The sequence below is a fragment of the Phyllostomus hastatus genome, unplaced genomic scaffold (assembly GCF_019186645.2).
Source record: "Phyllostomus hastatus isolate PE091 unplaced genomic scaffold, TTU_PhHast_1.1 phas_scaffold_1066, whole genome shotgun sequence".
Lineage (NCBI taxonomy): Eukaryota > Metazoa > Chordata > Mammalia > Chiroptera > Phyllostomidae > Phyllostomus > Phyllostomus hastatus.
Window position 1 is genome coordinate 8834163 of NW_025334004.1, and position 13615 is coordinate 8847777.

The following is a 13615-nucleotide window of genomic DNA, read 5'->3' on the forward strand; positions in this document are numbered from 1 at the left end:
CCATCCTCTGGCCATCCTCCCTACAACTTACAATGGCAGAGTGGCCGGGCTCTTCGACGGGAGTCACCCTACCAGGCCTCTCCTGAGTCCAAGGTCCTCATTTTCTCTTGGCTTTGGGAAAGTGGGGATGGGTTTGGAGTAACTTATATTTAAAACAAATTTGCTCATAATTAACGTTCAGGAAAGCAAACATTTTATGATAATCGTTCTTTCTTTCAGCCCAGTGTAGACAGAGATGCTATCAGTTACATTTTCAACCTGGTTTCTGCTTGCAAAGGATACTCTGGGTCTTCATTTTCTGCAGGCCCAGCCTGACCAACAAGGTGAGTAAGAGAACCGTATGGGGCCATGGTATGTCTGGTACAGCAGTGGTACCCCGACCACCAGTTCACTGGGTACTCCCAGTACAGGGTTTTGGACACACTGATAAAGGCTCCTACTTCTCTTTCCCTGGTCATCTTATCCCCAGAGCAATCACCTTAAGCTCTTCCTTTTCCCCTGAGATAATACTTCTCCAGCCAAGTATGTGAAAAATGCCATTTGTATGCATAAAAACAGACCTTGGTGTGTACACTCTGAGTTGCTGAGGGTGGTTCTTGATCACAGTGCTGAAGAACCACCCACAAGAGGCATGCGCCGTGAGCACTGTGGGTCTGTCACGGTGACTACGAAAACCAGTGACGAGAAGCTTAGGTACCTGTGGGCTCGCGGTGGTGCTACGGCTTGGGGAGGAGGAGTAAGGCAGGTCAATGTAATCCACTGGGTTTTTCACCAGTGGCCTTTTGATCACATCAACATAGGTGATGGGGAAGATGCCTTGCCGAGATGTTCCTGGGATCCTCCCTTCGTACCAGTTCTCGTCCACCTGTCGAAGCAGCGTGATCCTCTCACCCTGTAAGACACAGCAAGGCACAGGTCCTTGTCCCACCAGGCCTCAGCACACCTGAGGCCCTGCCTGCACACTGTGCCGTCCTGCTGGTTCATTACATTGTATGCTCCAAAAACCTTCCTAGACCTGGAAAGAATGAATTTCACTGGGAAGGAGATACTAACAGAAGTAAGGCTACCTAGATGCTGGGGAGTTAAGCTTGGTTGTGAAATATTTCAGTAAAGGAGAAGGTCAGATTCATTCCCCTGAGCTAGCTGGCAAGTGTAGTGTTTTTGGCTCACTGAGTACAAAACAGACATGCAAACTTCTCGAAGGCAAAAGTTTTAGGGGGAGGAGTTTCCTTTTTTCTTCATTTTTGTAACTTTATTTTTTTCCTGTACCATTATAGAAAAATTAAAACATAAGTAAACATAAAGCAGAGATGATCATTACCCATACTATTATCACTCGGGGTTAACTATTAATATTTTGATATATGTATTCCCAGATTGAATTCTACACATGTGAATTAGACTTGCACATATTTTTTCTTATAAAAATTGAGTATGCATTGTATTTCCCTTTCAACTTGCTTTTTTATTCTTAACAACATACAGTGAGCCTCATTCTTTATCAAGAAATGTAATTCTACATTCTGAACAGTGTTGCCCAGCTTAACGGACCAGTGTGGACACCCTCTCGTGTGCGCGCGCGCGCACACACACACACACTGACTCAATCATTGGTCTCCTGGTGTTGGGCAGCTGGGCTGCTTCCAGGGTCTGTCTCTTCTATAAGGGACTCACCTTTATCTAAGGCATGGGCTTGCTTCCCTCAATCCTCAAGAAAAAGTAGTAACTTCATTAACTTTGGCAAGCCAGAGAATGTGACAGGTAGAGAGTGTCTGAATTCCTGGGAAGAACAGTGTCCCTGCACCGCTCACTTGTGTTCAGAATAAGCACGCTGAGCTCCGCAGAGGCAGTAATAAGTGAGAGTAACACTGGCGCCTCCTGTCAGCTGAGCACCGACTGGATGCCGCATGTCATGCTGGGAGCTTCACCTCTGTGGTTTCATTTAATCCTCTTACAACAGCTCTCTGAGAGTCACTTAGCTTCAAATTATATATGAAGAAATGATGGCTCGGAAAAATGATTTAAGTCCCTAAAAGCCACACAGTTGATAAACTGTGACTTTTGACTTCAGAGTTTTTCAAACTTCTCCTGGTGTCAAGAAACTTGGTTTTCTCAACAAGGCCATACCACTGTAATGTAAAACCTAGTCACTTCTACAGTGCTTGCCACATCGTGGGTGCTCAATAAATGCTGACTGATACAGTTTACAAAAGGGGTCTCAGATTCCAGAAATACTGCTTCTACTCAATGAACTCAACGTAGCTAAACTCTGACACTAGCCTAGGGCTTATTTTTAAAATACCTCACCTCAGAAAATTCTCCAGTTGTCCTCCCTGCTACCCTTGACTGGAGGCATCTTCAAGGTGTTACTGAAGTGCCACACTGCCGTGAGGTCAGTGCCACCTACTATGGCCCCGAAGCACAGGATGAGCGGGTGGCTTACCTTTCTGAAGGACATTTCTACTTGTGTATCACCATTAAAGTTAAACTTAGCAATAGCTTCTCCATATTCCAAAATCTGCACCGGTGGCAACTTTTTGGGCTGAGCCTTCTCCGCGGGAGGAAGAAGCTGAGGAAGGGAAAGAGGTAAAAGAGAAGAAAGTGGGGACATGGGAAAAAAGGAGGAAACAAAACACAAGGTCTCGGTAAATAAATGGTGCTTTGGGCACCACCGGGCTTTTCCCCGAGAAAAAGAAGGAGCTGCGGTACCTCGATGTAGGTGCGCGGGAAGATGCCCACCCGGCCGTGGTGCTCTCCTTCGTACCAGTTCTGATCAATCTGCTTATAAATGTAAACAATGTCTCCCTTTTGCAGAGGAAGCTCCCTGTCAACAGAGGGTCATGCATGTTAGCAGATGTTCCAATATGTGTAAGATTAAGAATCGTAGTTCTTCACTGAGAAGAGACCTTGAGTGGGGTCAAGAGGACTACAGTACACAACAGTGGGCTCCATATTTGGGCATAAGAACCCTACTAGATGGAAAATTACATCACACTGGCATTATTCCAATCTTTTGTAGGAGGGATGTCAATTTTCAGACGGACTGGCACTTGAAAATGCTCAGAAGCCTATTTGTTGTGGTTTTTTCATGTCTTTTTTGTGAATGCTGTTCTATGCTCAGAATGTTTATCTAACACACAGCAATACACTCAACAGTCTTAACTGATGTTCGCTAAATGATGACATGTTTTCTTCTAGATACTTTCACAACCTCCACTACTTTAAATTACCATCACAGTATTTCTCATATGCTAATATCCTCTACTATTCTGTCCATTTAGCCACCCACCCACCCATTTCACCACCTGTCATTGTGTAGTAGAAAGGCTCTAAAATTAGGCAGATCTGGCTTCAAAAGCCAGTCATACCATCTACTAGCTCCGGAACGCTGGGCAAAAACATTAATATCTCTGAGATACTTTATTAAAATAGGAGTTAACTCAAAGTTGTTGGAGAATTCAGCAACAAACTACAAATAAAACACCCAGCACAGTGCCTGTCATATGGTTAACACTTGTAAATTCTCTTCCTTTTCACCATAAAGGGATCTTGGAAAGAAAAGTAGATTTTTAAATGTTCTTCATGCTTTTTCCAACGTTTCCATGTCCATCCCTTTGTTTGCTTAATAATGATGATGTTAACTTCTAATCTGGACTCCTTTTTTAAGGATAAAAAGGAAACACAAAGAAAACTTATACACAAAATGAGAACTTAAAAGGAGAACAAAAATTGTAACTTGAAATTTTCTTGAATAAAAGAAAAATAACCTAGATCTTTTCCATTTGTGCCTGGAAAGAAAGGTCTCTGATTGCAATTTGGGGGCATTGTGCCTGCTTTGCAGTGTGCCAGAAGTCCCACGGTATGGAGATGCTGGCTAAACAATGGGGCCACATCTGGAAAACTTTACACAAAGTCAGCACTGTGCTGAATGAAAGAACAAGGCAGCCTTTGTGAGTCTCACATTGGTGGGCAGGCTTCTAATACTAAAGAGGCCCGTGAAGGGATCCGGGGCATTTGTCTCTGAAAGAAGGAATGTCTTTGGCCAAATTTTTACCAGAGCCCTCCTTGGTAGTGTTCTAAAATCACCCCTCCCTCTACACTCCACCATGGACACACGATGAGCAAGGCCCTCAGCATCTCCACCCGTGCTGGAGGTCTGCAGGCTCCAATGCTGCTCCCCTACGTGACTTGTACTTTTGCAGGCAGGTGGGCACCTAATGCTCCCACCATAAAGACAGATGAGAAGAGCCCTCAAGAGGGGGAGGTGTGATTCATGGTCAAAGGAGATGCACCCTGGGGTGCTCAGGACTGCCATCCTTTCCTGCACTGTGGACCACACCCTGATCTCCCAACGAACCACATGATGAGGCCCAGTGGTAACAAGTTAGCAGAGTAGAGGCTCAGAGAAGTTCCATGGGAAAGAATCTGTTGGACTGAGTGTTTCCACAGAACACTTGTTTGAGTAATATACTATGGGGAAAAAAAAATAGAACCCAGTGACTGAAGATATTTAAAAAACTCTGCCATTTGCTCTTTTTAAAAAGTTTGATGAAAGCACTGAGTCAGGAGCAAGCAGCCCTCTCTCCAGCACTGGCCATGTTGCTAAGTGGTGACAAGTCCAGTCTACCTCAGCTTTCTCACTGTTCTATTTGACAGGGTTGCTCTAAAGAAAAAAATGTTTTAACACTTTTAAAAATGAAGTCTAGCTAAATGCAATATTATCAATACAGCACCATTCGATGAATATTACATGGACCTTTCTCACTTGAAATAAAAAGGGAGAAGAGAAGGCATCTACTTGATTAAACTAAAAATTAATCTATAAATCTTTGTTATCCTCTCTGGTTAAAAAAAAGGGGGTACTAACTTGCTACATTGTGCAAAATGTTTTATAGGTATATTACCCTGGCTGCTCTGCCAAGCATTAAGAGGCATTTTTATGCCCATTTTACAGATGAGAAAATTTGAGGTAGGGAGGTGGGTGACTTGCCCATGGTCACAGAGACAGTAAGTGGCAGAGTCGGGACCATAAAGCCCACAGTCTTTTTGGCACATGATGCCACCACCTCTTGTTAGCTGATAGACTAAAGGACTAGAGCAATTACATACCCAAGGGCACCAGGTTTGTGCCCAGGTTCTGGAAACCATGGCCTGGTTTTGTGCTGGGAGAGATCACAGCCAAGCAGCCTCCACACAGCAGTTCCCGGTTTCTGAGGGCGGGAAGCACTCCCCCTCATCACCAGGCAAGACAACGGAACGGCTGCTGGCCATTGCTGCCAATGAAAACTCACTGCCCATTTTAATCCATGCTTAAAAAATTCATTCCGTTTAATCCTTTTGGACCCCTGTCTTTGATAGCATTCCCCAAATTTCATTCCATGGGGAATATAAAGGTTTATTGGTCATTTAAATGTAGGTGACACTGGGTTAAATAAGCTACTTGGGTTTCTTTCTTCATTGAAAGACTTCTAGAGCCAGTAATATGCTAGTAGCAACGCATCTGCTCAAGGGTGCGTGGGAGGTATAGCCATGGTAAGCAGTGGTCCCAGACTCACTTCTATGACGGAAGACTCTTTTTGAGAAATATTTTACAGAGAAACATACTTAGAGAAACGTTGGTCTCCTGTGGGTTCCTACAAGCCTCTAACTTCTCAGGATATTGTAGCAAAACTGGTCAAGTTATCTTCCTAGAGACTGACTCTGGTTCTTTCCATGGAAAGGGTGGGTTGGATTGAGCCACCACTTAATCAAGCAAACTGAATCTCGATGTAAGAGAGGGCAGGATGGCGAAGTGGGAACAGCCCAGGCTCTGACACAAGGCTGCCTGGGTTTGAATCCTGACTCCATCACTGATCAGCTTGGACAAGTTCCTTAACTTTGCAGTTCCTCAGTTTCCCCATTTACACAAAGGGAAAATAGTAGTACCGACCTCAGAGGGTCACAGTGTAACCTATGCAACACCGCAATACAGTGTAAAGCCCTTTGAACAGTGCTCGGCACATGATAAACCCCATAAATCACTGATCATTATTCCTTCTCCAACTCTTCTCTATAAGTGAACTTCTGTGTTTCAAAGAGGCAGTTAAAATGGCACTTACTTTAGTGTCTGAGCTTTAAAGTCAAATTTGGCTCTGGCAGGTCTCATCTAAATACAAGAAACAATGTCAAGTTAAAAATCACAATTCATGTACAATGGAAAGGACACATTTTCACAAGTTTCCAGAAAGCAAAGCAGAAAAATTCAGTCTAACCAGTTCATTCTGGCGTACACATCTGGGCCAATTCCACTGTCTGACTCTAGCAGAACACTAGGTGGATGTTTGGTCAACTATGTCATGCATGAGACTCTCCCTGAGGAGGGCCAGATCTGGGGAAGAGATGGTTACGATAGTCCCAAAGTTCCAGTGCTATAGTTTCCCATAGCTGACCATGGCTATTAAAAAACAAAACGGGAGTCAGCCAAAAGTCTTACTGTTGAGGAATTATCACTGTCTTACTCTTACGTTTTTCATTCGCCTGACTTAAATTACGATCTGCAAGTGGATGAAAAACCATGATTCATCTTCAACTCCATACGTTTCTCGTGATCTGTGAGCTCATCCAAAAAGCCAGATAAAGTGAACCCTGAGCTCATTCTTTCCCCAAGGCTTCCCTTCCTATAGGGGAGCCCTCTCCTTCCAGAACTCCAGGCCTGGCCATTGCCCTCGGCTCCAGGCTTCCCTTCTTCATCGAGTCTGTCATTCAGTCACGCCAACCTTCCCTCACCATCCATCCCTCTACAGCCCTGCTCAGGTCTGGCCTCTAGTTCACAGGCACAAAGCTTCCTTTGACTTCACTGCTCGTCACACTAATCTACCGTCACTCAGGAGCACAAATAACATTCCTCAAATACTTCCATCACATCACTTCCTTGCTTTGAAGTTGGCTGAGGCTCTCAACCGTCTCTCAGATCAAATTTCAATTACTGAGGTGGGTTAAGGCCTTTGGGTAATTTCTTCCAACTCATACCTAACAGCCTTTATCTCTTATTACACTCTTCCTCTTCCCCTCAGGCAAGTCTGTTTGCTACACCTCAGTCTAAACTCCCTTCTCTGTCTGGAATTTCTTCATTTCCAGTTCTGGCCAAAAAAACAAAAACAAAAAAACAAAAAAACACAACAAGTTCACCTTACTCACTTACTTACATGTATTTGCAGATCTTTCTCCCCTACCATTAAAAGTAGTTATTTTAGGTTGGGGGGGAGGGAGGCAGAAAACTGTAATTGAAAAACAACTAAAAAGTTGTAACAAAAAAGTAGTTATTTTAATTAACTTTTTATTTTAAAGAAGGGTAGGGGGGAGAAATCATGTGACCAAGCTGTTTATAGCTGCCAATATAATTCTGACCCCATGACTTTCTGGTCTAGGGAAACGACGTGATGAAAACTACACCACACACTTCCCCTTCAATATTAGAGGCAGGGCCCAAGTAGAAGGGGAAAATGGGAGACCCCAGGTGAGAGAAAAAATGGTATTTAGAAACCTCATCAGGTTTAGTTTTAGATCCTAATCCCTCAGTGATATGCACCAAGTGACCAGGAATCCTCAAGGTGGGGTCTTGTAGGGATCTTCTTAAGGGCCATGAATTCTTCATGGAATTTTTTATTTTATTTTCTTTTTGCATTTTCACACTGATATTTCCATCCCTCTACCCACACACACACACATATTAGAGGTCAACTGAACGATGACCTTATAACCAATGCCACACAATTTCAGTGCCTGCATGTGTCCGTCTGCAACCTAAGAGCATAATGTATCAGTTGTAGACGAACACAAGGATGGATGTGGGGTTAGAGAAAAACGACAAGTTCACAAGAGAAGGCCAAATGACCAAAACTGTAAGGACAAACTTCATAGTGACTCCAATAAATTGGTGGTCACCCCATGACAGCTGTAGAGCTGTGTGAACTTTAAAAATTTGTACCCAAACAGCACCATATTCACACGAGGAGTGGCAATTGAGTTCAGGAAAAATGATATGACCTATCAATTAAATTAATAAAGCTGTATAGGTGTGTACTTTACCATTTAAGTTGCAAATTGGCTTAGGCTAATACTGGGGGTTGGTGAAATTTCTTTTCTCATTAAAGGGAATTTATATATTACTCAAAGTTGAGAAACACTAATCCCCTTGATCTCAAGATATATTACCTGAGTTGTCATTGCTTGCACAAAGCATCGGCTCCCTCTTTATCTTCCTGTGTCTCCCTGAGGACGGACCCACCTGGCTCCCACAGCACTGTATTACTCACCACAACAGAGAGAACTGGGTGTCTCTTCCGTTACAGTACCAGTTCACCAAGGGCGTCATCTGAGTCTAGCTTCTGCCTCCCCACAGGGTCTTGCACAGAACTAGCGTGGGCCAAAGTCTACTTAATGAAGTCTACTGAAGTATGTCCACATAGCCCGGTGCCCCTGGGACTTGTTGGTGTCTATTTTCTCATGTCTGTTGGTCAACACCTAAGGCAGTGATTTTCAAAGTGTGGTCCCTAAACTGGTATCCCCAACATCACCTGGGAAGTGGTTCGAAATGCACATTCTCAGGCCCTATCCAGAACTGGAAGCTTATTTAACAAGCCCAGACGGGATACTGATACACTCAAGTCTGAGAATCACAGCTCTAGATGAGAGGCAGAGCGGGTAAGGCAGTTTGCTGGCCTCTGTCAGTGGTTACTCTACTTCAGTTGCATTTTCATTCATATGCATTGCCCACATGTGTGAGTTTGCAGGCCTAGGGTGCCTTTGTGTGTTCCTGTATTCCCCATCACTTGCAAGCAGGCAGGCCTGGGAATGAGGGCCAACCATCCTCAGAGCCTTCAGAACAGGGGCGGGTACGATGAGGCCTGAGGGGCTGTCCTTCCCTGGTTACTGATTCACACTTGAGACCTTCTGCCTCTTCCTCATGACATTTTCTTTCCCTGCATCACTTTAGAGTCTCCTTCCCCTCCCTAGCTTTCCTTATTCGACCGTGGCTTCTTCTTCCCAGACAAGAATTTGACAACTGGCCAGTGTTGCCTCTGTCACTCAAAAAGACAATAAAATGAATATTAATCTACTATTATATTGAAAGATTATAAAACTGTACACATACTTTGGGTGTCACTCATTTCCATACTGCCCAAGCCCCGGACACACATGTTCCTAAAAGGAGCTAACCTTCAGCAGGGTCACTGAGGGGTCACATAGCAGCCTTTGGCCAGCACAGGGATTGCGACACGCTGACCTCAGTGTAGGAGGCCAGGCCTGAAGAAAATCACTTCAAGGGTTTGTGCTTCTTTGTTTGCTTTATAATATTAAGTTTCATAATCTCAGCTGAGAAATGTTAAAATTAAGGGAACCGAAGAAATGTCTCTCAAAGAACGCTCACCATAGCTTACCCTAACTGCAACATTCTTTGGGTTTCAAAATTCATCAGCGAGGGTTAGGCACTACCAAACACTTTATTCATTAATTCATTGTAAAAGACTGAGAGGCAGTATTGTTCTCTGACAGTTCAATATTAATGTCACTAAATTTTGAGGACAGTGTAAATAATGCATCGCTAGCTAACTTTCGTAACATAATTTCTTTCAACCATCTCTCCAAAGAATCTTGTCACAGTCCGCACCAGAGCTACTAATGCACGTGGACTAAGGAAAAAGGATTCTAGGCAGAATGCACAGGCAACACAGTATCATGATGAAATGCAGAATGTGGAGGACTGGACGCATGAAGGCAGCCGATGCTCTAGGCATGCATAGGGGTGTTGCCAGCAGACCCGGTCCCACAGCCAGGCATGCTTGAACATACAGAGCGCAGGACATGATGGGACTCATGTCCACTGACCAGCCACAGAGAGCCAAAGCAAGCCTAAGGGAAGCCAGGATGATAGATGCTGTGTGGAGGGCTAATTTGGCCTACAGAGGGGAGGCAAATATGGCTTTGGGTCAAGCAGCAGATCGAGGCGACCAAAACAGACCTCTGACCCAGATTTCCTTTTTGCCGTATCGTCTATATTGAGGAGGTCCCCAAAGCGCTCATTAGTGATAAACTGGTGGTGCGTTGGAATGACACCCGTGTGGCGCCGAGCTGCAATATCGGCCTCTTCTTGCTCACGCTTAAGTCGTCTCTGGTCCGCTAAAAGTTTCTGCCATGAAATCGCATAAAATGGGCAGTGAATCATCTGATCCAGGGCATCGAAAAACTACCAACAAAAGCTACTATGGAAAAGGTGCTGGGTCAACAGGGAGGAAAGGGTTAGATGTTTCAGGGGCTTTACGGCCACAACTACCACGTCCTGCTATAACCACCCCTCCGTGCCACTCCACGCGGGGAGGAGATAGCCCTGCACAGGAGAAGCCTGGGGAACACTGGGGCACAGGCACGGATGAATTCCAGAGTTACACTGTTTGCAACCCATCCCTCTGCTCAGTCCAAAGCCTCCTGCTTCCTTATACATGGGTGGCAAAGGCCAGGTGACCCAGGGGTAAATCCAGGGCATTCATAAGCACGCTGGGCTGAGGGCAGGAGGCTGGAACCACTGTCTTTACCTCACTTAAACAGTGGTGAGTTCCCCCAGAGTGTCCCCATGCGCGACTAGGGCTGGCTGACTCCTCTGCCCACATCAGGCCTATTAAACCTGCTATGGGCTTTTATTCTGTGGGGGCTATGGCAAATGGGTCATTTTTGTGCTTCCTATGTCTGTTACTCTAATACACTTGACAGAGTGGAGCTGCCCATTTCAGAAAATATGGTACCCCTTCTCCTAGAACAGCCAATCTTTTTTCTGGATACAATTTTTAGGAGGTCTTAGCACAAGGCTAGGTATGTGACTGACAGAGAGCATCAGTTACTTCCCTGCTACATTTGAAAAAAAAAAAGATTTAATTTTTTTATTTTTACACAGAGGGGAAGGGAGAAAGAGAGGGAGAGAAACATCAATGTGTGGTTGCCTCTCACCTGCCCCCTACTGGGGATCTGGCCCACAACCCAGGCATGTGCCCTGACTGGGAATCAAACTGCGTCCCTTTAGTTCACAGGCCAGCACTCATTCCACTGAGCCACACCAGCCAGGGCTCCTGCTACACTTTTAAATGTAACTATTTCTTCATTAGGTGAAATTAAGCTGAGTTTAAGTGAATGATGTAGAATATAAATATAGAAGATAAACTAAAAAGAATGGTCCTTGGGTTTTGAAGAAATATCCTCTCCCAAATTAAGGAAATAAGTCATCTACTTCCATTTTTAAAGTTCTTTTAAAATAATTAAACAATGATGTATTTTACCAAATGTTGCATTTCCTCATTGCCTATTGAAATGGCCCTATGGAATAGAATTTTAATGTTTTCTTATTCCATACCAAACATACATTCTTAAGATTAAAATTTTTATATGAAAAGTATTAACTATAATGGGTAATTCTTACATTCTTAATAAAACATTAGTCTTTTTCCAGCAGGTAATTAAATGCCTCAAGTGACAGTCCCAAAAAACAGTGGGACCCATTTTCCTCTTTTTTCAGGGTCTACAAATAATAAAGTAATAATTCATCAAATGGCTGTAGGATTTCCAGTGCTCAGCTACATTGCTGTAACAATTACAGAAGAAAAGACATAAAGTGTTTTGTAAAGCACAATGGAGCCTGGTTTCTAGCTTGGCCTCTTAACTCGGTACAAGTTAACGTGGTGTGTGGCCCTGGGCAAGGCACTGCCCTGTTGGAGGAAACAAGGGGACTGACTAGATGACTACTAATGTCTCTTCCAGGACCAACACACTATCTTTTCCTGAAATACGATTACCATCCATGTTAATAACACAGCAGTTGCATAGAACAATGCCAGGACTGACACCCCACTAGCTGGGAAGTGTATTTTTTTTTTTGTATCAGTGGGAATGGACCAATGCTTGAGGCCATACCTCTGGTGCTCTGGAGAGGTTACATAAACCCAGTGAAAGTGGACGGGGAATGGAGTAAAGCTCCCAAACCAGTGCTTGAAGCTGATCTCAGTAAACCCATCCTTCCTGTAGTTTAACCGCATAAGCCAAAACCATGGATAAAGACATGAAGTTTTTAAGGGTCTTTGAGCCAGTGTTATTCAGGAAAAAAGATGCTCCCTTTCTGATTGTACCTCTTAACAGATCAGTAGCTATGCTTAGTAAAACAGGCCTCTTGTATAGTCAGCAGAATTCTATCACAAAACCTTCCATGGTGGGCACTACGGTTCACACTAGTAATCTGGAATGTTGTCTTCCAGCATAGCAGTCTGGGCTTGTGCAGGTGGGAACCTGGTACCTCAGGGATGGTGACTCAGAATGAATCTGCTCTGTGGCCTTATGAGCACTCACTGTCCATGAGTTTTTCACCTCGTTATTACACATAATTCTGTACATCAATCCTCCCACTCTTTTCTTCCCCGGGACCCGTGCAAGTGCCTTACTGAACAGTGTCTGCGGTGCCTGGAGAGGGGAGAGTTGTGGTCTTTCCTGGCCTTTGTCTCACCACCTGGCAGTGATGATCATCTAGCTCTCCTCAAAGTTGGCCTTACTCTAAATCCTTAAGGAAAACCCACCGAAACTCTGAAACCACTCAACGAAACAGAACAACATAGGGCTTCAGACTTTATAGGGAAAGGAAGAGTGTGTAGACATGAACACCCTCTCCCTCAGGCTACCTCTTCAAAGCAATTCTTCCATCTCTTAATTCATTACAGGAAAATGGGCATCGTAGCTTGTCTAATCTATTAGACCCTTTCTCCTGGGACTGCAGCACCTAGAAAACATGTCTCACGTCAACACTGTATTATAGCAGAAGCTCATGATTTTGTCCATTTAGCTGATACATAGAATGACCTTGTCCTAAATCCCCAAATGCATTACTTTTCCAGCCCACTGCAGTATAAGACATGTCGGTAGCTGTAAGGAAATGGCTGCATCCTGAAGTTCTTGGTGGGCATTCACCAACATTTACTGGGGCGTCTCTCTTCTTCTAAGTTAAAGGCAACTTCACATTGTTTCATAATGACCATTCGACCATGGTCATTATTATTTTCCAGTTTCCTTTTTCTCCTTCTGCATCCTTCCCAATGTGAACTGTGCTTTGTGGTGGGCAGTATAGGAGAGTGTGTGGGTGGATTTCCCTAGAGAATAATCAGGCAGGGGGTGGGGGAGGGATGAAAGAGCAAAGAGCAATCCGGGGTGCGTAACCTCTTGCTGAACCTCCTGTGCAGCAGTACTGGCTCGACACAACATTGAGAACCCAGCGCCTTGGGACCATCACTCCCACTTTTGGGAAGAGTGGAACAAAAGGGGAGTGATTAAGCCTATGTCACATACAAAGTTACTTCTGACATTGCCAGTTGCTAGGCCACATCACCTGTCTGACAGGCATCTATAACGTTTCCTTCCTTCATATGTTTACGTGTGTGAGGGCCAAGAGATATTAGAGATGGCACTTACCTCTTTATCATCATGACGTCTTCGAATGAATTCTTCTGTGGATTCCAAGTAATCAGCGGGTATAAAATGTCTTGGTGATTCTGAATCTTCAAAACAACAAAGTAGAATTAAAACAGGCAAAGATTTAGTGGGAAACCAG

The 13615-nt window shown here is 44.2% G+C and overlaps 1 protein-coding gene across 50 annotated transcripts in view; it reads right to left on the reverse strand.

Annotated features, from left to right (window-relative positions):
- SORBS1 (sorbin and SH3 domain containing 1) overlaps positions 1-13615 on the reverse strand; it is a 226724-nt gene that overhangs the window by 25095 nt on the left and 188014 nt on the right. For 43 of the 50 annotated variants that reach the window (XM_045853928.1, XM_045853929.1, XM_045853881.1 and 40 more), the window contains 6 exons: positions 13477-13562; positions 10001-10168; positions 6099-6145; positions 2710-2824; positions 2444-2569; positions 698-892 (listed from right to left, as the gene is read on the reverse strand). In XM_045853928.1, the coding sequence (XP_045709884.1) occupies positions 698-892; positions 2444-2569; positions 2710-2824; positions 6099-6145; positions 10001-10168; positions 13477-13562 (737 nt within the window). The remainder of the gene's footprint in view (positions 1-697; positions 893-2443; positions 2570-2709; positions 2825-6098; positions 6146-10000; positions 10169-13476; positions 13563-13615) is intronic. The other 7 variants (XM_045853931.1, XM_045853930.1, XM_045853912.1 and 4 more) reach the window with 1 other exon arrangement.